The sequence below is a fragment of the Pelodiscus sinensis genome, chromosome 17 (genome assembly GCF_052426305.1).
Source record: "Pelodiscus sinensis isolate ZL-2025 chromosome 17, ASM5242630v1, whole genome shotgun sequence".
NCBI classification, from domain to species: domain Eukaryota; kingdom Metazoa; phylum Chordata; order Testudines; family Trionychidae; genus Pelodiscus; species Pelodiscus sinensis.
This window is the reverse complement of record NC_143068.1, coordinates 4270101-4293425: the sequence shown is the minus strand read 5'-3', so window position 1 is coordinate 4293425 and position 23325 is coordinate 4270101. Positions and strand designations below refer to the sequence as shown.

Genomic DNA, 23325 nt, shown 5'->3' with positions numbered 1-23325 from the left:
GACTGTGTGGAAATGGGAAAAGCAGTGGATGTGATATGCCTTGACTTTAGCAAAGCTTTTGATATGTCCTCCAACAGTATTCTGGCTGGCAAATTCAAGAAATATGGCTTCTATTAATAGACTATAAGGTGGATAGAAAGCTGGCTACATCGTCTTGCTTAACAGGTAGGAGTCAACAGTTCACTGTCTAGTTGGCAGCAAATATCAAGCAGATTGGTCCTGCGGCTGTTTTTTTCAACATCTTAAGTAAGGATCTGGATGATGGGTTGGCTTGCACACTCAACAAATTTGCAGATGATACTAAGCTGGGGGGAGAGATACATATGCTGGAGAGTAGGGATAGGGTCCAGAGTGACCTAGAGAAACTAAAGGATTGGGAGAACTGAAATCTGATGAGTTTCAACAAGGAGAAATGCAGAGTCCTGCACGTAGGACAGAAGACACCAAAGCACTGCTATAGGCTGGGGACCCACTGACTAAGCAGCAGTTGTCTAAAATGGGACCTGGGTATTACAGTGGAAAAGAAGCTGGATGAATCAAGACGGCTAACAGAATAATACTGGGCTTCATTAGTAGGATTGCCTACAGATAGAGGGAAGTGATAATTCCCCTCTATTTAGCACAGGTGAGGCCATATCTGGAGTACTGCGTCCAGTTTTGGGCACCCCAATACAGAAACCATGTGAATAAATTGAAAAGAATCCAGCAGAGGGCAGTGAAAATGATTGGGGGCTGGGACACATGACTTGTGAGCAGAGGCTGATGAAACTGAGCTTATTTAGTCTGCAGAAGAGTGAGGGGGGATTTAATAGCAGCCTTCAACTACCTAAAGGGGGGTCCCAAAGAGAATGGAGCTAGGATGTTCTCAGTGGTGGTAGATAACAGAACAAGCAGCAATGGTCTCAAGTTGCAGTGGGGCTGATTTAGGGTGGATATTAGGAAAAACTATTTCACTAGTAAGGTGGTGAAAAACTGGAATTGGTTACCAAGGGAGGTGATGGAATCTCCATCCTTAGAGGTTTTTATGGCCTGGTTTGACAAAGCCCAGGCTGGGATAGAATCATAGAATGATAGAACATGAAGGGACCTCAAATCTAGTCCCCTTCCCTCACAGCAGGACCAAGCACCATCTAGATCATCCCTGATAGACGTCTATCCAACCTGCTCTTAAATATCTCCAGTGATGGAGATTCCACAACCTTCCTAGCCAATTTACTCCAGTGTTTAACCACTCTGACAGTTAGGAAGTTTTTCCTAATGTCTAAACTAAACCTCCCTTGCTACAATTTCAGACCATTGCTTCTTCTCCTATCCTTAGAGGCTAAGGAGAACAATTTTTCTCCCTTCTCCTTGTAACACCCTTTTAGATACTTAAAAACTGCTATCATGTCCCCTCTCAATCTTCTCTTTTCTAAACTAAACAAACCCAATTCTTTCAGTCTTCCCTCATAGGTCATGTTCTCTAGGCCTTTAATCATTTCTGTTGCTCTTGTCTGCATCTTCTCTAATTTTTCCACATCTTTCTTGGAATGTGGTGCCCAGAACTGGACACATACTTCAACTGAGGGCTAATCAGTGCAGAGTAGAGCAAAAGAATGACTTCTCATGTCTTGCTCACAACACTCCTGTTAATCCATCCCAGAATCAGGTTTGCTTCTTTTGCAACAGCGTCACACTGTTGACTCATATTTATCTTGTGGTCCACTATGACCTCTAGATCCCTTTCTGCAATACTCCTTCCTAGAACATCACTTCCCAATCTGTATGCATGAAACTGGTGGTTCCTTCCTACATGGAGTACTTTGCATTTGTCCTTTTTAAATTTCATTGTATTTACCTCAGACCATTTCTCTAGTTTGTGCAGATCATTTTGAATTATTACCCTATCCTCCAAAGCATTTGCAACCCCTCCCAGCTTGGTATCATCTGTGAACTTAATAATCATGCTCTCCATGCCATCATCTAAATAGCTGATGAGGATATTGAACAGAACTGGTCCCAAAACAGACCCCTGCAGTACTCCACTTGTTATGCCCTTCCAGCATGATTGTGAACCGTTAATAACTACTCTGTGAGAATGGTTATCCAGCTAATTATGCACCTACCTTACAGTAGCCCCATCTAGATTTTATTTCCCTGGTTTATTAATAAGAAGGTCATGCAAGACCGTATCAAATGCTTTACTAAAGTCTAGGTATACCACATCCACCAGACTTGATATCCTAGCAAAGAAAGGTATCAGATTGGTTTGACATGATTTGTTCTTTACAAATCCATGCTGGCTGTTACCCATCACCTTATTTTCTTCCAGATGTTTGCAGATGAATTCCTCATTCACTTGCTCCATTATCTTCCCTGGCACGATATTTGCCCTTTTCCAGTCTTCTAGTATCTCTCCCAACTTCTATGACTTTTCATGATGATTTAGTAGGGGTTGTTCCTGATTTGAGCGGGGGTGGGAGGGCAGCGGCTAAATGACCTCCAGAGGTCCCTTCAAACCCTAATATTGTATCATTTAATAAAGATAGGTACCACTGCAGAATCTGTGCATTCAAATATTTCATGTTGTTGATCCACCTTGGAGGTGCCTGGTATATCATGAGGCAAAAGGTAACATCTTAGGGCTTTACTTCCCCACTCCACTGCTAAAGATTCCTCCTCAATGGTGGAATACTTCCCTTCCCCAAGAAACAGTTTCTGGCTCATAGAGGACAGGGTGTTCTTCCCCATTTTGCTCCTTCAACAGTACAGCCTCCAGGCTCACTTCTGAAGCATCAATCTGTACAATGAATGGTTCTGAAAAATATGGCTTATATAGGACTGGCTGTTGGGTTAATCATGCTTTCAGATTCTGGAAGGCTCTCAGAGTCCTACAACCACTGGATTTTGCATCTCCTTACAATTCTTTGTCAGGTTGAGGAGGGGCGCTGCAACTGTATCCCAAGTAAGTTACCTCCTGTCATCTGAGATGGCCCTTAGCAGTCCAACTTCTCTCAAGGTTTGATGCACTGTGATGAGATGTTTGTGTGTACTCCTTGCAACTGGACTGAAGACTGCAATATCATCAATGTGCACAACTAAGTATTTCCAATGGAGTTGTAAGAGTTGTGTAATTAGCTGCTGGTATATAGCTGTGGCTCCATGCAAGTCAAAAGGCATGGTGACCAAGTGATACAAGCCGGATTGCAGTAGGAAGGCTTTCTTCTTGTAGGATGCTGAGGGCTGGGTATCTGCCAGTACTCCTTAGTTTAGCTGAGAGTTGGTATAAACTTTGCATTTTCCAGCCATTCCAGCAAGTCATCCACCCTTGGTACTGGATAGGAATCAAAGCAAGAGATAGCATTGACTGATCTGAAGTCTATACAGAACCTCACTGTCCTGTCAGACTGAGATCAGGACTATTAGGCTTCATGAACTGGGCTTGTTTAGTTTGGAAAAAAGAAGATTAAGGGGGGACATGATAGCGGCTTTCAAATATCTAAAAGGGTGTCACAAGGAGGAAGGAGAAAATTTGTTCCTCTTGGTTTCTGAGGACAGGACAAGGAGTAATGGGCTTAAAGTGCAGCAGGGGAGGTTTAGATTGGACATTAGGAAAAAATTCCTAACTGTCAGGGTGGTCAAATATTGGAATAAATTGCCAAGGGAGGTGGTGGAATCTCCCTCTCTGGAGATATTTAAGAACAGGTTAGATAGACATCTGTCAGGGATGGTGTAGACGGAGCTTGATCCTGCCTTGAGGGCAGGGGGCTGGACTCGATGACCTCTCGAGGTCCCTTCCAGTCCTATGATTCTATGATTCTATGATTCTATCACTCAGATACTCTTCCACAGTTCCCAGAGTCAATGTTGGTGAAACTGGTACCAAGAAGCTAAGCAAGTCTCTCATGGTAACACATGCCTCTGGAGTGGATGGGACAGGCATTATTTATTGACTCCTTAAATGTCTCTTGGGACAGACTTGATGGACCTGGCACAGGGTCCAGAGGCAATGACCCTTCTTAGGAGGTGATGCCTCTGAGGCAGCTTTCTCTTGATATGTGCTTAGTGGAAGCACCAGGGTCTCTCCTTGGTACTGATGCTGAAAATGGAGACATAACCTTCTGATAACAGTACTGAAAGAGAAAAAATGGTCCAAAAATGATGTCAAATCAGAAATGCTTAGCCCTGCCATGAGGGCAAGGGACTGGACTTGATGACCTCTCAAGATTCCTTCCAGTTCCGGTATTCTATGATTCTATGAAACATACCAGGCTTCAGCTGATCGCCATATTTGGTGTCGGGCAGGAATTTTTCTCCAGGGTAGATTGGCAGAGGTCCTGGAGGTTTTTCGCCTTCCTCTGTAGCATGGGGCATGGATCACTTGCTGGAGGAGTCTCTGCATCTTGGGGTTCTTAAACCATTTGAGGACTTCAATATCTGAGATATAGGTGAGAGGATTATTCTAGGAGAAGGTGGGTGAGATTCTATGGCCTTCATTGTGTAGGGGGTCAGACTAGATTATAATGGTCCCTTCTGACCTTAAAGTCTATGAGTCTATATCACTAATTTATATATAAACTAACTATCCAACACTAACAATTACTATTCATAACTGTATGCAAGTGAGAAAAGCTCTTAAATCAAGAAGTCTGGAATGATTCCAACAACCATCACTGGTGATGAGAAGAACATGAGAGGAGATGGTGACAGCTCTGCTGTCTTTTTCTCATAAACACAAAGCAATTAAAAGCCTGGTGAATTAATTGCTTCATGTTACAATGGGTCATCTAATATCAGGTTCCTTTTGTACAGTGAAAATACAAAAACCGTTGACACTCCTCTCCCCATACACCTGAGCTAACCCTTTCTCATCAGACAGCTCAAAGCCAGGAGTCTTCACCCTAAAACAGAATAAAGGTAAGTGAAATACAAACCCCTCATTTATTATTATCGCATTTAGCAAAGATAAATGTAAAGGCACTCACACGTGCTCCTTTGGACATAAGCATTTCAGAAAAGATTTCCCCCATACCCTACTCCCGTGGTCACCAACCAGTAGATCGCGATCTACCGGTAGATCTTGGAGGCTCTAAGAGTAGCTCTTGAGCCCTCTCTGAACTGCGCGCCTGCGCAGTACATTTATATTAGATTTCCTCATTTGAGGAGCAGCTACTCACCGATCAACAGCACAGGTGAGTAGCTGCAGGAATGGTGGGAATTTTTTTAAAGTAGCAGTATAAGGATTGGGGATAGCAAGTGATGGAGAGGAGGAGAATAGAGAGGGTGGGGCTTCAAGGAAGGGGCGGGGTGGTAGATCTTGGCTTGGTCTGTCATTTAAAAAGTGATCTTGGGTGTAAAAAGGTTGGAGACCACTGCCCTACTCTGCACTGCACAATTACCCAGATGTAGACATTTCAGCTTCTTTGCAGTATCAAACAGCCATCGCTATCAGAGTTAGGTCACAGACTTTTGTGGGCAATGGACTCTCTCATTTATTAATCCTGCATTCCTATTAAAAGACAAGGTATTTTATCATCTTCAATAGGCCTTTTACTTTTTCCTAGACACCAGTGTAACTGGAAGCTTCACCAGTCATGAGACAAAAGATGTCTGCTGTTTAAATGTACAATTTTCCCTCCCAAACGCTTTACCTCTTGCTGGGCATTTTCAGCCCTTGTTCTCTCCTCTTCTTCCTTAGATTGCAGAGTAGCTACCTCCTGCCTCAGCTCCAACATCTTTTTCTCATAAGCACCTTCTGCCTCTGCTTTCTCTTGGGCTGAGTGCTCCAACAGCTCTTCTAGTTCTGCACGGTGCCGTTCCTGCTCATTCTCCTAACAATCAGAAGAAGTGGTATTAGGGTGCTTCAGACTTAATCCACCTCTTCATATCACAAGTAGATGTGGCGCCAGCCAAAGGCTTGGGTCAGCATTACATCCACCAAAATGAAGCATCAACAGCTTACAACATTCCTGGCACTGCTGTAGATTATAATTGCTTCTATCCTATTTTCCACGAGAACTCCTTTGAGGGGAAACTGCATCCTACCTTCCCTCCACCTGTTGCCCCTTCCTCCTGTGAGGATTGTCTCCCATCCTGTAGGATTCCCTGCATCACAGCATCTGTTTCTATCTCCTGTGATGCTATATCTTAATTCAACATTTTGATTAATGCACAATATGTGTATAGAATGACACCCCACATCATTCAGGCTAGGCCAGACAGTATGGACCCACTCCATAGCCTACCTCAGCCAAAGTCCAGCTAGAACAGAACAAAGCTTCCGGCAGCTCTTCTGACTCCTCCTGATTCCACACTATTACACTCCCTGGGCAACTCGCTGCAGTGTGCCAGAGCCTCAGGTGGATGCTTCGTACAATCAAATCAAAGGGGTGGAAAAGATTTCAGATGGACATTCAGTCCAACCCCCTGCTCCAAGCAGGACCAACCCCAACTAAATCATTCCAGCCCGGGCTTTGTCAAGCTGAGCCTTAAAAAACTCTAGGGATGGAGATTCCACCATCTCCTAAAGCAACCCATTCCAGTGCTTCACCACCCTCATAGGGAAATAGTTTTTTTTAATATCCAACCTAGATTTCCCCCACTGCGACTTGAAACCATTGCTCCTTGTTCTGTCATCGGCCACTACTGAGAAAAAACAGTTAGTTACCTTCGTAACTGTTGTTCTTTGATACAAATTGCTTTTATCTATTCCAATTAGGTGTGTGCACGCACCAGATACACAGCTGTTGGAAAGTTTTTCCCTAGCTGCTACCCATTAGGTTAGCTGTGGAGCCCCCTCGAGTGGTGCCAGTGCATTGACCCTGCTGACCAAATTGCCCCTCAGTTCCTTCTTGCTGGCTACTCCAACAGAGAGGAAGGAGGATGGGCATGGAGAATAGATATGAGCAACATCCTGAAGGACAATGGTTACAAAGGTGAGTAACCATTTTTTCTTCTTTGAGTACCTGTTCATATCAACTCCAATTAGGTGATTCACAAGCCTTACCCAAGAGGAGAGGTTGGAATCAATGAGTTGCTGCCTTGAGCACCATGGTACCAAAGGTTGTGTCCTGTTTGGACTATTGCGCAATGGCATAATGCAACATGACAAAATTAACTGAAAACCACGTTGCTGCTCTACAGATCTCCTAAAGAGGTATATGAGCCAGGAAAGCAGTCAAGGGAGACCTATGCCTACATGCTGTGAGAAGCAGTGGGTGGGAACCTTAGAAAAATTAAGCATGTGCAGATACATGCCATAATTCAGAAAAAAATGTGCTCCAACAAGACTGGCAGCTCCTTCATGTCATCTGCCATGGCTACAGACAACTGTGAAGACTTGAGAAAGTCCGGTCAACGTAGAAGGCAAGCACCCGGCTGACATTAAAGGAGTGCACTCTTTGTTCCAGTAAATGTTGGTGGGGCTTAGGATAAAACATGGAGGAAAATGGAAGCTTGAGAACACTTTCAGAAGAAAAGCTGGGTGAGGATGAAGTTGGACTTTGTCTGTATGGAAAGCTACATATAGGGGTTCTGATGTCAGAGAGCAGCACTCCAACAACCACCAAGCAGAGATGATGGCAACCAGAAAGGCCACCTTCCACAAAAGGTAAAGAAGACAGCCAAAGACTCAAAGGGAGGAGGGGACCCATGAATACCATAAGTACCAGGATGAGATCCCATGTAAGGACAGGATGCTGGGCCAGATGATGGAGTCTGCCCATACCCTTGACAAAGCACCCCATCAAAGAGCTTGTGAAGACAGAGGCTTCTGGAAAGGAGAGCTGGACACCATCTTTCAGCAATGAAGTCGCCAAGCCTTGTTGCTTTAGGGACACCAGATACTCCAGCACTTTTGGGAATAGAGGCAGAAAAGGGGGCCAGGTTATGTTGCAGACACCAAATATGAAAAATGTCATAATCAGGAGTGATGTCCAGCACCTGGCGACAAAGGGGTTCACCAATGCCTCCTGTACCTAGCCAGGTCAGCCAATAACAATCCAGGTAGGAATTTCAAAAGGGAAGAGAGGCTTTTTTCTCTCTCTCTTCTGGATTTGAGAGGCAGAGCAGTTTCTTCCAAGACTGAGGGAGCTGAGAAACATTTCTCTCTCCAAAAACAGACTTCTTACAATGTGCAAAAGTAGGGAAAAGTTTAGATAGTTCGTCAGGATTTGTTGTTTTCCTGGTTTGGGAATTCAGAAATAATGTCTGAGGTGTTAATTGTATTTTCTTTCTTTTGTAACTAAGCTTTTAGCCCTGGGGCTTCCCCTAAGTATCTAGATCAATTGGTGGCTCTTCCCATACAGCCACTTTACTATGCTTGCAACTGTAGTTTGGTTCTGATAATAAATTATTGTTTCTTTTTCTAATTAACCGGTATTGGTTGATTTTTGTGTCCTGAAAGGTCTGTCTGTGTGTGTGTCTGCATGTCTGACTGAGGGGTCAATTTCCAAAGACTGCAGCTTGTTTTTCTATTTTCTTTTTTTCAAGCTCTTTTGGGGAAAGAGCTTGGGGTATCCCTGGGGTTGGTTCCATCATTCCTTGATGTAGTACATGGCAATCATTTTGTCTGATGTGGCTGCCGTGCACTGCCCCTGAACATGGGGTAGAAATGCAAGAGACGTGAGGTGGCTGGTCCAGAGCTCGCAGACACTGATGTGGAGAGATAACTCTGCCTCTGTCCACATTCCCTGAATAGTGAGGTCCGCAAGGTAAGCCCCCAGCCCAAAGCAGACAAGTCTGTGACCAGAGACACCATGATTTGTGAAGCATGAAAAAGAACCCCAACCATTACCAACTTGGGGTCCAGCCACCATCAGAGGGCATGAATCACGTGACAGGAAACAGTGCTCACCATGTAAATGCTGTCACATCCCGGACGATACATCAATGATAACCAAGACTGGACAAGCCAAAGGTGAAGCCTGACAAATGGGACAACATATGAGCAAGCCACCATTTGCCCAGAAGATGGAGGCATATCCTGGCTGTGGTGACTGGAAAGGCGGCAAGTGACCACAACAGCTGGGTTAACACCACAAAATGCTGCTCTAGCAGGAATGCCTAAGCCACGGTGGCATCTAGTATTGATTGCCCCAATGAACTCAATCCTTTGTGTGAGCATGAGGGTTGGCTTCCTGGGTTTAAGCAGCAGGACTAGCCTGCTGGTTCACTATCCTGAATGGAAGGCCCACCATGAATTAAACCTTGTGGCTGAATAGATCAAAGCGCTTGACTATCTTTTTATTCTGGCACTGGGGCGTGGTGGCCCTGTCTCTCCTTTCTCATTCACTGCCTCCACCACTAGAAAGCATGGCAGAGAGTATACAAAGTACAAGTATACAAAGCCCTTGACAGGGACAAAATATTTTCTCTCCATCCCTTTTGCCATGGGAGGGCTGGAGGCATGAATCTGCCAATTAGTTTTGGCCAAGGTCAGGATGGAGTGGACCACCCTTAAAGGACCTTCAGGAGCCAGGATATCAACCGTGGGGTTGACATGCTCAATTCTCTTCTACACCTGGAGGTTGAGGCCACCTTACAAAGGAGATCCTGTAAAGCACTGTATTCCATGGGAGAAAGGCCTGTGATGGATGTGCCCTCTATCACCTCATCTGGGGTATGTCTACACTACCCTCCTAATTCGAAATAGGAGGGTAATGTAGGCATACCGCAATTGCAAATGAAGCCCGGGATTTGAATTTCCCGGGCTTCATTTGCATAAAGCCGGCCGGCGCCATTTTTAAATGCCAGCAGTTCGAACCCCGTGCCGCGCGGCTACACGCGGCACGGAGTAGCTAGTTCGGATTAGGCTTCCTAATCCGAACTAGCTGTACTCCTCATTCCACGAGTACATCTAGTTCGGATTAGGAAGCCTAATCCGAACTAGCTACTCCGTGCCGCGTGTAGTCGCGCGGCACGGGGTTCGAACTGCCGGCATTTAAAAATGGCGCCGGTCGGCTTTATGCAAATGAAGCCCGAGAAATTCAAATTCCGGGCTTCATTTGCAATTGCGGTATGCCTACATTACCCTCCTATTTCGAATTAGGAGGGTAGTGTAGACATACCCCTGGGGAGGAAGATGAAGAGGCCAGCAGAGAGGTCACATCCCAGTCTGGGTCCAGTCCTTGGATAGGGTGTTTTCTTTGGCCATGGCAAGCTGCGTCGCAGGTGGCCCTTGGTCTTGTGGTGGAAGGCAGCCAGACATCACCTTGGAAACTCACAACTTCTAAGAGACTGACAAAGGTCCAGCAAGCAAAGTGCCCTGGGGTTGGCAGACTGCCCACAGTGTCCAATATAGCCACTGCAGCAGCTACTGAAGGGCTGCCAGGTGCCTAGGAAAGCCCGCTGGCATCAACCCACCAGAGACTTCCCTCAAAGGTGACAAGACAGCCCAAACAGGAGGACCACGGCAGAGCAGGACCAGTCAGGACTGAAGGAGAATCCGGTGCTGGTTCGCATTGCCCACAGCTTGTCAAGTGACATGACCTGGACTACTCACGGGACCAGAACAGGTGCAAAGATCACAAACATTGTCCAGCGAGTGAATAGTGTCAGGATCAAGACCGGTGCTGGGTCAATGCAAAGACAGACTATCATGCTCCAAAGAGTGGCAGTGAAGTGAGGCTCAAAAGAATGGGGCTGAGGCAGGACTACACACTCTGAAGAGCAGTGCCAAGAAGGGTAGTGCTGAGGCTCTAAGCATGCTGATGGTGCTCATAAGAGCATAAGCTTGAACAGTGCCAGGATCTCTGATGCCATGAAGTGCTTTGGTGCCATGTGCTGCAAGGACGGCTGGACTGCTATGATCACTCCAAGCCAGACCAGTATCTGCTCACAACAGATGCACTCCAAAGGGAATGGCTCTAAGAGGTCTGGCTGAGAGAGTGGTGTCACGAGTCAGACCATTCTTTGGAGTGGTGGCAGGGCTCTGAGCTGTGCCAGGACTCGAACTGGGGAGACAACGGAACAGAGCAGGTGGGCCCAGCATAACTGCCTTCCCTCATTAAGAGTGCCAGCAAGCAGCTGGCCTGTCGATGGGGACCTGAGCAGCCCTGAATGTGTCTAGTGTGAAAGATGGGCCGACCGCCACCACTTCCATTCTTGGAGAGCCCATGAAGATAGGGCTCAGAATACAAGACCAGAACAACAAATGCGCACTGATAGGGCCTTCAGATACGGCTGGCATGGGCAAAGCGGGGGTGCTACTGGTGCCAACAAAGAGGACTTTTACCATTCTGGAGAAGAGCGTTGGGGAATAAGATCAGTACAGAATGGAGGCCTTCAAAGAGTGCCAATGATAGGAAGAGTGATAGAAATGTAGCCGTGTTAGTCTGATGTAGCTGAAACAAAATACAGGACTATGTAAAGATCTAATTTTAAAGACTAACAAGATGGTTTATTAGATGATGAGCTTTCGTGGGCCAGACCCACTTCCTCAGATCAAATAGTGGAAGAAAATAGTCACAACTATATATACCAAAGGATACAATTTAAAAAAAAAAGTGAACACATATGAAAAGGACAAATCACATTTCAGAACAGAAGGAGGATGCGGGGGGGGGGGGGGGGGAGGAAGGTAAATGTCTGTGAGCTAATGGTATTAGAGGTGATAATTGGAGAAGCTATCTTTGTAATGGGTAAGGTAGTTGGACCTACCAGATCCCCCCTATCAACACAAAAGGAAAAATAATTCTATATGGACTCCCCCTGACGGTCGGAATTACAATCTGGCTTTCTATATACAAAGCTTCCGCAACAATGCACAGACTGACATTTTTCGCAAACAACAAGCAACGCACAATCTCAGCCACACTGAACACCATGACATCCAGAGTCTCAAAAACAACCTGGACATTATAATCAAACCAGCTGACAAAGGTGGTGCTGTGTTCATTATGAATAAGGCCGACTATAACCAAGAGGCAACCAGACAACTCTCCAACACCACATTTTACAAACCTCTCTTCTCTGATCCCACCTTGGAATACCAAAAGAAATTACTCCTTAAAAGCCTCCCTACAGCTACTCGGGAACAAATCCACACAGAAACACCTTCTGACCCTTGACCGGAATTGTTCTATCTGCTTTCCAAGATCCATAAACCTGGAGTCCCCGGACGCCCCATCATCTCTTGTATTGGCACACTCACTACAGGTCTATCCAGCTATGTAGACTCTCTCCTCAAACCCTACGCAACCAACACCCCCAGCTATCTCCGAGACACTACTGACTTGCTAAGGAAACTACAAAACATCGATAACCTCCCTGATAACACCATCCTTGCCACCATGGATATAGAAGCACTATACACTAACATCCCACATGAAGATGGATTACAAGCAGTTAGAAACACTATCCCAGAGGACACCACTGCCAACCTGATAGCAGACCTATGTAACTTTGTTCTCTCCCACAATTATTTCCAGTTTGAGAACAATTTATACCTCCAGATCAGCGGCACAGCCATGGGTACACGCATGGCCCCACAGTATGCTAATATCTTTATGGCTGACTTAGAACAACGTTTCCTCAACTCCCGTCCCCTTTTACCCCTTCTCTACTTACGCTACATCAATGACATCTTTATGATCTGGACGCATAGCCAAGAAACACTGGAGACATTCCACAGAGATCTCAACAACCTACACTCCACCATTAACCTCAGCCTGGACCATTCCACATGAGAGATCCATTTCCTGGACATCACATACAAATCAACAATGGAAAATTAGACACCACCCTCTACAGAAAACCCACTGACTCATACAGTTACCTACATGCTTCCAGCTCCCATTCAGCACACACCATACGATCCATCATCTATAGCCAAGCCCTTCGATACAACCGCATCTGCTCTAATCCCACTGACAGAGACCAGAAACTTCAGGATCTCTACCAAGCATTTATAAACCTCAACTACCCACCCGGAGAAATAAAAAAGCAAATTGAAAGAGCCAAACGAATACCTAGAAACCATCTACTACAAGACAGACCCAAGAAAACCAACAATAGAACACCACTTGTCATCACCTACAGCCCCCAACTTAAACCTGTCCAACACATTATCAATAAATTACAGCCTATACTGGAACAGAATACTAAACTCCAAGAAGCTCTGGGAGACAGACCCATAGTCTCCTATAGACAACCACCTAACCTCAAGATGATTCTTACCAACAACCACAGGACATACCACACTAATACCAACCCTGGTACTTTCCCTTGCAACAAACCCCGTTGCCAGCTTTGTCCACATATTCACTCTGCTGATACCATTATTGGGCCTAACCAAGTGAGTTATAAGATCAAGAATACATATTCCTGCGCATCCAGAAATATAATTTATGCTATCATGTGCCGAAAGTGTCCGTCTGCTATGTACATTGGACAAACGTCTCAGACACTTCCCCAAAGGATCAATGCCCACAAAACAGATATTAGACAGGATCACAAAGAAAAAACAGTTTCTTGTTATTTCAACCAGAAAGGACACTGTCTCAACGACCTAATTACCTGCATCCTACTCCAGAAGACTTTCAAATCTGAACTTGAAAGGGAATCCTCTGAACTGTCATTCATGCTAAAATTGGACACTCTTCAAGGGGGGGCTCAACAAAGACACCAACTACCTTACCCATTACAAAGATAGTTTCCCCAATTATCACCTCTAATACAATTAGCTCACAGACATTTACCTTTCCCCACCTCTAATATCATTAACTCACAGACATTTACCTTCCTCTCTCTCCCCTCTCCCCCCCCCCCCGCATCCCCTTCTGTTCTGAAATGTGATTTGTCCTTTTCATATGTATTCATTTTTTTTAATTGTATCCTTTGGTATATATGGTTGTGACTATTTTCTTCCACTATTTGATCTGAGGAAGTGGGTCTGGCCCACGAAAGCTCATCATCTAATAAACCATCTTGTTAGTCTTTAAAGTGCTACATAGTCCTGTATTTTGTTTCAATGATAGGAAGAGTTTTTCTTTGGTGTCAACCCAGGACCAAAAGGAGTAAGATATGCACCAAGGCACTTAATACCGGGTCCTATCTTCGAAGCTGATAAGCAAATTCCATATGGAGCTGCTTAAGGCAAAAGTCCTGCTCCTTTCTGATGTGTGGTTTGAAGGGCTTGCAGATCTTGCACCTATCTGCCTGATGAGCTTCCCTCAGGTACCAAAGGCATGAGTCATGGGGCTTGCCCAAAGGCATAGATTTGAGGCAAGACCTGCAGGGTTGAAGCTCTGGGACTTTTGCATGATGACTGTTCCAGATCACCTTCCTCTCCTCAAGTCTTTCAAAATGGATTTCTTGAACATCTGCTCCATGATTATTCCAGGCCCGAGGTGAAACTGATTCTCTTTTTTTCCTTTATTAAAGATGGGCACTACCTTTTTCCAATTATCTATGATCACCATCAGTTTTCAAAGATAATGACCACTGGTTATGCATTCGCATCAGCCACCTCCCTCCTCACCCTTGGATACACTGCAAACAGCACCATGGACTTGTGCATTCAGCTTTTCTAAATAGTCCTTAACCTCTTCTTTTACAGCTGAGGGCTGCTCTCCTCTTTCTCCTCACACAGTGCTACCCAGTGTAACAATCAGAGGGATGACCTTGTCTGTAAAGATGAGGCAAAAAAGGAGGACTGCTTGGATCTATCTTGGAAATGCTAGTTCTCCCTGGGAGAGCCACGGAGGAGCCATGCTGTTATATGTAGCTTGCACAGAGCTGGGTAAGTTTACCCTGTCTGCCCCAGAGTGATCAAACTATGTTGGAGGGGGACATTGATGGGTGTGCAAATCAACATTTTGAGGAGAAAAGGATACCACAGTTGTCTAGGCAAGGTGGAGGCTATCAGGATGATTGTGGAGCCATTCGTCCTGATCTTCTGAACAACCCTGTCCAGAAGTGGTATAGGGGTAAAAGTATAGGAGAGGTCCTGATCGCATTGGATGAGGAAGGCATACCTTGGAGATCCTGTCCCGATGCCCGTTCTCAAGCAGAATTGAGTGTATTTAGGGTTGTGCAATGTTGCAAACAGATCCATTGATAGTCAGTCCCACCTGTGAAAATGGGAGCGTGCTATCGAGCAGTTGAAAACCCAATCATGATGTTGGGGGAAATACCTGCTGAGAGCGTTGGCCATAATATTGGAGACACCTGGTATGTGGATTGAGGAGAGGTGAATATTGTGTCTGATACAGCAGTTCCACAATTTTATGGTTTTGGTGCAAAGGGAAGGAGATCTGGCTCCTCCCGGTCTATTGATATAGAAAACACAGGTAATGTTGTCTGTGAGGACATGGAGAGAAGGCAAGAAATGCCGGGAAGCACTGTGTATGGCGTGCAATTCTAGGAGATTTGTGTGTAAAGACATCTCTAGGGTTGACCAGAGGCCTTGGGCAGTCTGATCTCAGAAATGAGCACCTCATCTGGTGAGGGAGGCATTGGTTGTAATAGTGCACGAGGCGGAAGCCTGGAGGAAGGGGACACCTGTGCAAAGGTTGGCTGATTCCGTCTACCAAATGAGTGATGTTTTGACCTTGTGTGGTATCGTGAGTGAGAGCAACATGGCGTGTTTCCAAGGTTTGTAAGCTCTGGAAAACCAAATTTGTAGACAACGCATGTGAAGTCGAGCATGCGGTACTAAGAACGTTGCGGCCACCATGTGGCCAAGAAGCTGTAGGCAAACTCTGGCTGTGGTGCGAGCGGCGAGGTAGAGAGCCATGGTTCTAGCAGCAGTTTAGGCTGCATCAAGTGCCACCTGGAGGGCAGCTCTAGAAATGGCGTGTCCCTCGGAAAGTAAGGCAGAAAATTTAGGTCTTTTTGCCTCAGGGATATCAGCGACGAAGTCCATGAGCTCGGAGTAATTGCAAAAGTCGTATTTCACTAACAAAGCAGAGTAGTTTGAGATTCTGAACTGTAAAGTTGCAGAAGTATAAGTCTTACACCCAAATAGATCGAGGCTCTTTGTGTCCTTGTCCGGAGGAGTGGTATGGAAGCAATGCTATTTTCTCCACTGGTATGCGCCTTCCACCACTAGTGAATTCAGTGTGGGCTGACTGAAGAGGAATTGCAAGGTATTGGCGGATACCTAATATTTTTTGTCCGCACGCTTGCACATGGGTGGAATCGATGCAGGCGTTTGCCAAATTGTGTTGGCCAGATCTAAAATGTCAGGATTGATGGGGAGGGCAATTTTGTAGGATGGAGATGCCTGGAGTATATCAGTAAGCTCATGCTGGGGTTGCACCAGTTCCTCTGGGGTGATTTTGAGGTCAGCCACAACTCTCTTAAAAATATCATTAAACTGCTGGTAGTCATCCGCTGGTGGCGGTAGCATGATTGCCTTGTCCGGTGATGAACAGTTGGTGGGCGGTGACGAATCTGAGGGGGGAGGGGGGAGGGGCGACTCCTCTGTTGCTTGTGGAGCCTCTGATTGTTGCATCGATGTGGATGCTCAAGGTGTAAGAGGCAGCGTGTTTATAAAGGCTCACATGCAGGCTGTGGTATCTCCTATATGAGCCCCAAGGACTCCAATAAGGCCATTATGCCAGACAGTACTGGAGGAGGCGCCAGCGGTATCCATACCAAGGAGGAATCACTCTTGGATCATATTTGGGCTTGTAATATTGCATCGGAGGGCTGCGGTGCAGCGAGGAGGCGGCCTGTACCTCCTCTTCATCATTGCTAGAGAACTGTGACTGCACCGCGGATAAAGCCCATGATGACATTGGTACCGGCGAAGCATCGGTACCAAAGAGTGGTGATTAAGGGGCTGATGTGACTGCCAAGTCAGCACTTCGCATGTACAGCAATGGTGCCAGGAGGATTGGTGCTGGGGTTTGTAATGTGTGCCTGAATGGTGCAGATGGAGTGTTCGGTATGGATGGCAGAGATCACTGGTATGTCAGCGGTACGAAGTATATGAGTGGTGCCAATGATCTGATCGGTGCCGACGGTGCCAACAAAAGAGAAGGTACCATCAGTGCAGTGGAAACGGTCGGTGCCGTAGAGCCCGGTACAGATAATGGCGTTGCTGCTGTAGTCGTTGGTACCAGTGGTGCCTGAGCTGGTACCAATGTGGATGACAATACTGAGGTCCGTGCCAGTACAGTCTTAAGGCAATGGTTGAGCCCTTTGCAGTCGGTGCCTGGACACCTGAGGTACCTGGCACACCATAAATGCTGACACAAGGCCTCTGAGCTGATGGTTTGGGAGGAGACCGTTTTCTCGAGGGCTGATAATGGGGCAGAAAGAAACTCCTTTTTGTGTGCCTTCTTACCCTGAGGTGAGCCTGGGGGTGAACGTACCTCCCTAGGCTGTCTTCCTGGGTCCAAAGCCAGATGTACCTTCTTTTCCAAAAGGACGAGTTTGAGGCAAAGATTCCTGTCCCTATGAGTTCTGGTCCTAAGTTTGGCGCAGTAGGGACAATCTTGAGAGGCAAGATATTCTCATAGACATCTGACGCATTGCGATTGTCTGTCTGAAATAAGCATTGCGTCTCTACAGGAGGCGCAGTGTTTTAAACCCGGAGAGCCAGGCATGAAAAATTTTTATTTTGGTAACTACTACTAACTATCAAAACTGTTAACAACACTAACTGAAACTAAGAATTAATAGCTAACGAACGATGAAAGGTATGAACAAGTCAGAGAACTGCAGAAGTCCGTCTCAGGCCGAGGGCGGTTGAGAAGGAACTGGAGGTGTGGGCCACGCATGCCCAGGGCCGATTAGCACTGTGCATGCTGGTTGGTGCTGTGCATGCACCACCCGGCAGGGATTGCTGCAAAATCTCCGATCCAGGCGCCAGGATAGGACGGCATCGATACCAAGCATGGAGTATCCATGGGGACCTCTCGAAGAACAACATTCATTTACGTGAAAACATCAAAATGGGACGAGGGGCTGGGCTGGCCTTAACCATCCAAACCCATTGGCTTTGCCCTTTGATGATGGCCATCATCTTTCCACCTACCAGGTGTTGCAAGAGTTTGTTCATTTCCTCCTCATACACAGCTTTCTGAAGGCTAAGGATATCTTTATATTGCTGCTCCTTCCTTGAGAGCTGTTGTGCCATCTTCTCCCGCTCTTGCTCAGTTGTGGTTCTCTCTGTTTCCAGCTCACAACAAAGGCACTTCACTTCTCCTGTGAAAGAGAAGACAAGGCAAGCGATTAAACCCCTCTCCTTTCCTTGAGCTATTAAACACTCAACTGCAACATGCCAAAGCTTTCTCTGTCCCAGAAAGGTAGTGGGCCATCTCCATCTTTTACTCCATAAAAGCCCTTCTGCCCCATCCACAGAAGGGATATTTTTGGTTAACTGTGCTGCTCAGCTTTACCTTGTATCACCTCTTTGGCTTGGGTGACAGTCTGAATGTTGACTTCCAGCTGACTCCTAGTTACCTCCAGCTGAGACACCTGCTGATGAGCCTCAAATAGGCAGGACTCCAGGATCTCCTTTGCTGATCTACAGGATATAAATGCAAAGCAATAATGAATCTCTTGCATTTGCAGTGTAGTTGTAGTCATGTTGGTCCCTGGATATTGGAGAAAGAAGGTGGGTGAGGTAACATCTTTTATTGAACCAATTTCTGTTGGTGAGAGAAACAAACTTTTGAACTTACACTAAGTGTTTATTCAAGTCATGGATTTCATACGTAGTTATATAAATGGTGGAACACATTGTTTAGCAGAAGCCATTAACACATTTCACAGGACCATTTTACATGAAGTTAATGGGCTGCTAGTAAAACATGTGCAAGTTCAGGTAGTTGGACCAACAATATCTGTATTAATAAGCAAAATAATTTCAATGCTTAGAGACCACCACTCTTAACAGTACAACTCAGCTATGTAGGCTGACAAAAAACATGAGCTTCCCTGGCTAGCTAATGATAACATTAACAAAGGAACAGCTATACTGGATCAGACTAATGGTCCATCTAACCTAGTATCCTGTCTTCAGACAGTGACTGGGACCATGCACTTCGGAGGGAATAAGGAGGAAAGGGCAACAACAAGTGATTTTCCCCTTCATCTGGCACTCAGACGCTTAGGGACACTCAGAGCACGGGGTTGCGTCCCCTTGGCTAATAGCAATTGATGAACTTACCCTCCATGAACTTATCCAATTCTTTTTTTTAACCCAATTTTACTTTTGGCTGTCAACACCCTTTGACAACAAATTCTAAAGGTTGACTGTGTTGTGTGAAGAAGTACTTCCTTTTGTTTGTTTTAGACCTACTTGCTTATTATACTCCTGGCAACTTTCTGCATGAAAAAATTAAAAATTCTGCATATTTTATTTGTCAAAATAATGCAATACAGTCACACCAGTTTCAGTTGTTTTGGTAATTTATTTAAACTACAATACAGGAAAAAAGTGACAATAACTATTCAGCATTTCCTTAACATATGAAAATTAAGTTACAAACAAACACTTGGTAACTCATACCCTGCATTCCAGTTGTAAATTACATTGCTGAACAAACAAAATAAATACATACATACATAAAATGTCATTTAAACTGTGCATACATGGAAGTCATATACTTTTGCTAAACATTGCCCTAGCACTGACTGGTACTTGGGAAAGTGCTTGCTTCTGATTGTTCTAATATTTTATTGATTGCTTGATGTTTAATTTGCCCTCAAAATCTTTTTTTTAAAATGGGTGATAAGCAAAATTAATCCTGAGCTACACCCATTGTGCTGCTTGGGCACAGGAAAGAAGAGAAACACATAGATCTTCCTACCTGATTCTATGATTGTTATTTGTAAGGCTTTGCTTTACATCACTCTAGCAATGTAGGGGACTTTCACCTTCATAATAAAAAAACCCATATGCCTCTACAGATCTCTCTGGTCCGCTCCCCAACGCAGGACCCACAGCAGTAATCAAGAGAGACAGAGTTGGTAAGCATGCATGCCCAGCCTCTCTCACAGTGCCTGAGTGGCTGCTCCAGCTATGCCAAAACAAACCCACTGCCTGTGCTGCTAATGAAGAGGTGTGTCCCCCTGCAGATTTCTTTTGAGCAGGAGAGAAGGGGACAAAAATATGTGGGTCATTTGAATTCTGTCAGAAATATTAATTTCATTGCATGACCTTTGATTTGAATATTATGTGAATTGAGTAAATAACACTTCCGTATTCATTTTCTCCACGTCATTCATGATTTTATAGACTTCTATAATATCCTCCCTTAGTCATCTCTTTCCCAAACTGAACAGTCCCACACATTTTAAAGTCTCCTCATAGAAGCTGTTACATTCCCCTAATTGTTTTGTTGCCTCTCTCTATACCTTTTCCAATTCTAAGAGATCTTTTTTCCCCCCTGAGATGGGGCAACCAGAAATGCACATAGCTTTCATAGTGTGGAAATACCATAGATTTATATTGTGGTATTATGATATTTTCTATCTTCTTATCTCTCCCTTTCCTAATGGTTCCTAACATTCTATTATTTTTTTCCGAAAAACTAGCAATAACAACTCCAAGATCTCTTTCTTGGGTGGTAACAGATAATTTGGACCCCATCATTTTGTATGTATGGTTGTGTACGAGATTCCCCTCATCCCTGAGTACCCCTTTCCCGGTTTCCCTTCACCAAACCCACTCAGTCTGGTCAGTGTCTATAAGTTTATCACGCTTAGGTCGCGTTATAGATGCGCCGGGGCCAATTTTCCCCCGCCCCGATTCACGTCGACTGGTATGCCGGCTCACTGGGCGGGGGGAGAAGGGAGTTCGGGCCCGCCCTTGCTCCGAACCCCGGCCCAGGGCCCTAAAGTTCGGACACCAGTCCGAACTAGCGGAGGGGGTCGGAAAACCCCTAAACTCCTCCGCTCTTGGGGTCCACTCCCCCGCCCTGGGCCACTTCTTCCCCCCCGTGTTCCCTACCAGGTAGTCAGAGGACCCCGGGGTTGTGCCTCACCCCAAGGCCTCCAAAGCTTTGGATCTGCTTGCCGCCGACTCCCTTCTCTGTTCACCAGGGAGCTTCCCTCTCCCCCCCCGCTGGCCCGGGTCCTCTATTTAAATTGCCCGCCCAGATGACGTCCCCTCCAACGTCATCCCCCCGCGTCACTTCTGGGTCGCCTGAGGGTGACCTCCCTGGTGACGTCACTACGTCCAGCCCCTGGCCGCTCCGGCGTTGTCCTTCCGCCCTGCCGCCCGTTACCGGCCCCGGCGCTCCTCGCCCGAGACTCTCCGCGGCGTCCTGTGCCCACCCCACCCCCATCCTCCAGACACAGCGGGGACCCCAGGGCTTCCGGAGGGGGCGGGTCCAACCCGCCACAGGTTGGGTGTAGGAAATTGAGGGTCTAGGCATAAGCCCGTATATCACAGGCCTGGTGTGAAATGTAGGCACAACGGTCAAGACTTTGCTAATATAAAGCAAAGAGAAGCTGTGAGCAAGAGGCAGGTCCAGCTCTCAGAAGATGGCAAGAACAAGGCTGATGTTACAGAAACACTCCTACCTATGAGGTACTAGGCACAGGTTGTAAGCACATTTCAGAGGGGTCGTAACAGAACACCTCATTAAGAAACATCTCAGTACCGACCTCCTCCCCACAAATAAACAGGTTCAGGAACCGGTCTAAACTGACACCATAACAGATACAAAAAACAGGACTATGTAGCACTTTAAAGATTAACAAGATGGTTTAAAGATTAACAAGATGGTTTATTAGGTGATGAGCTTTTTTGGGCCAGACCCACTTCCTCAGATCAAATTGTGGAAGAAAATTGGCATGACCATATATACCAAAGGTATACAATCAAAAAAAGTGAACACAAATGAAAAGGACAAATAAAATTTCAGAGCAGAGGGGGAATGAGGAGGGGAGGTAAATGTCAGTGAGCTAATGATATTAGTGGTGATAATTGGGGAAGCAATGGGTAAGATAATTAGTAACTTTGTTGAGACCTCAGCGTAAAGTGTCAAATTTAAGCATGAATGACAGCTCAGAGGATTCTCTTTCAAGTCTGGTGTTAAAATATCTTTGAAGCAGGATGCAGGTAATCAAGTAATTGAGACAATGCCCTTTCTGGATGAAATGGCAAGAAACTGTTTTTTCTTTGTGATCCTGTCCAATATCTGTTTTGTGTGCATTGATTCTTTGGCAAAGTGTCTGAGACATTTGTCCAACGTACAGTGGTCTTTGAGGGCTTCCTCAGGTCTGCTATACTGAATCATTGCACAAGGTCAACATAGTAAATGGGAGCAAATGCATGAATGCACACGGCTGAACGGTAATCATCACCGAAGAAGCAGGAGACCTGTCAGGACCCACCAGTGAATCCTGACTACTATACTGGGATTATGTTTTCCAATGTGTATTTATCAATAATGAATTTTATCTGCCATTAATGCCAATACACCCAGTATTGTGAAATCCATTTGTAACTCCTCACAGTTGGATTTGGACTTCATTTTCCTGCATAATTTTGTCATTTACTCTTTTCCAAATCATATATGAATTTGTTGAACAGTGCAGATTGTTCCAGTATGGATCGCTTGGAGACACTGTTCTTTACCGGTCTTCTTTCTAAAAACTTGTCATTTATTCCTACACTTCATTTCTTGTCTTATAACTGTTACTAAGCCATGTGACAGGACTTTCGCTCTTACCCATGATGCTTACACTGCAGAAGAGCCTTTGCTGACAACCTCATCAAGAGCTGTCTGAAATTTCAAATAAATTATATCCTCTGGATCACCCTTGCCCACATGATTGTAGACCCTCTCAAACAATTATAATAGATTGGTGAGGCATGATATTCTGTTACAAAAGCCATCTTGCCTCTTTCCCAACAAATCATGTTCATCTCGGTGTCCGATCATTCTAATCTTTACTGTAGTCACTACCAGGCAAATTGGTTGAAACATTAGGCTTACCAGGATTGCCTCTATAGCCTTTTTTAAAAATTGGTGTCACATTGGCTAAGTTGAGATATGTCTACACTAGCCCCCTAGTTCGAACTAGGGAGGCTAATATAGGCATTCGAAGTTGCAAACGAAGCCCGGGATTTAAATATCCCGGGCTTTATTTGCATCTTCCCATCCGGGCGCCATTTTTAAATCCCCCTAGTCCGAACTAACTGCCCGTGTCTACACGCAGCAGTCAAATGTTAACTCGAACTAAGTCCTTAGTTCGAGTTAACTGTTACACCTCATTCCATATTTAAATCCCGGGCTTCATTTGCAACTTCGAATGCCTACATTAGCCTCCCTAGTTCGAACTAGGGGGCTAGTGTAGACATACTCTTATAGGTTACATAACACAGTTTGCAGAATTACTATTTCATTTCTGAGTTCCCTCAGCTCTCTTGGGTGAATA

General features: G+C 45.4%; 1 protein-coding gene across 11 annotated transcripts in view; it reads right to left on the bottom strand.

Annotated features, from left to right (window-relative positions):
- CEP250 (centrosomal protein 250) overlaps positions 1 to 23325 on the bottom strand; it is a 188415-nt gene that overhangs the window by 75675 nt on the left and 89415 nt on the right. For 10 of the 11 annotated variants that reach the window (XM_075901435.2, XM_075901442.2, XM_075901440.2 and 7 more), the window contains 3 exons: positions 18330 to 18457; positions 17966 to 18135; positions 5631 to 5810 (listed from right to left, as the gene is read on the bottom strand). In XM_075901435.2, coding sequence (XP_075757550.2) covers positions 5631 to 5810; positions 17966 to 18135; positions 18330 to 18457 — 478 coding nt within the window. The remainder of the gene's footprint in view (positions 1 to 5630; positions 5811 to 17965; positions 18136 to 18329; positions 18458 to 23325) is intronic. The other variant, XM_075901443.2, reaches the window with a different exon arrangement.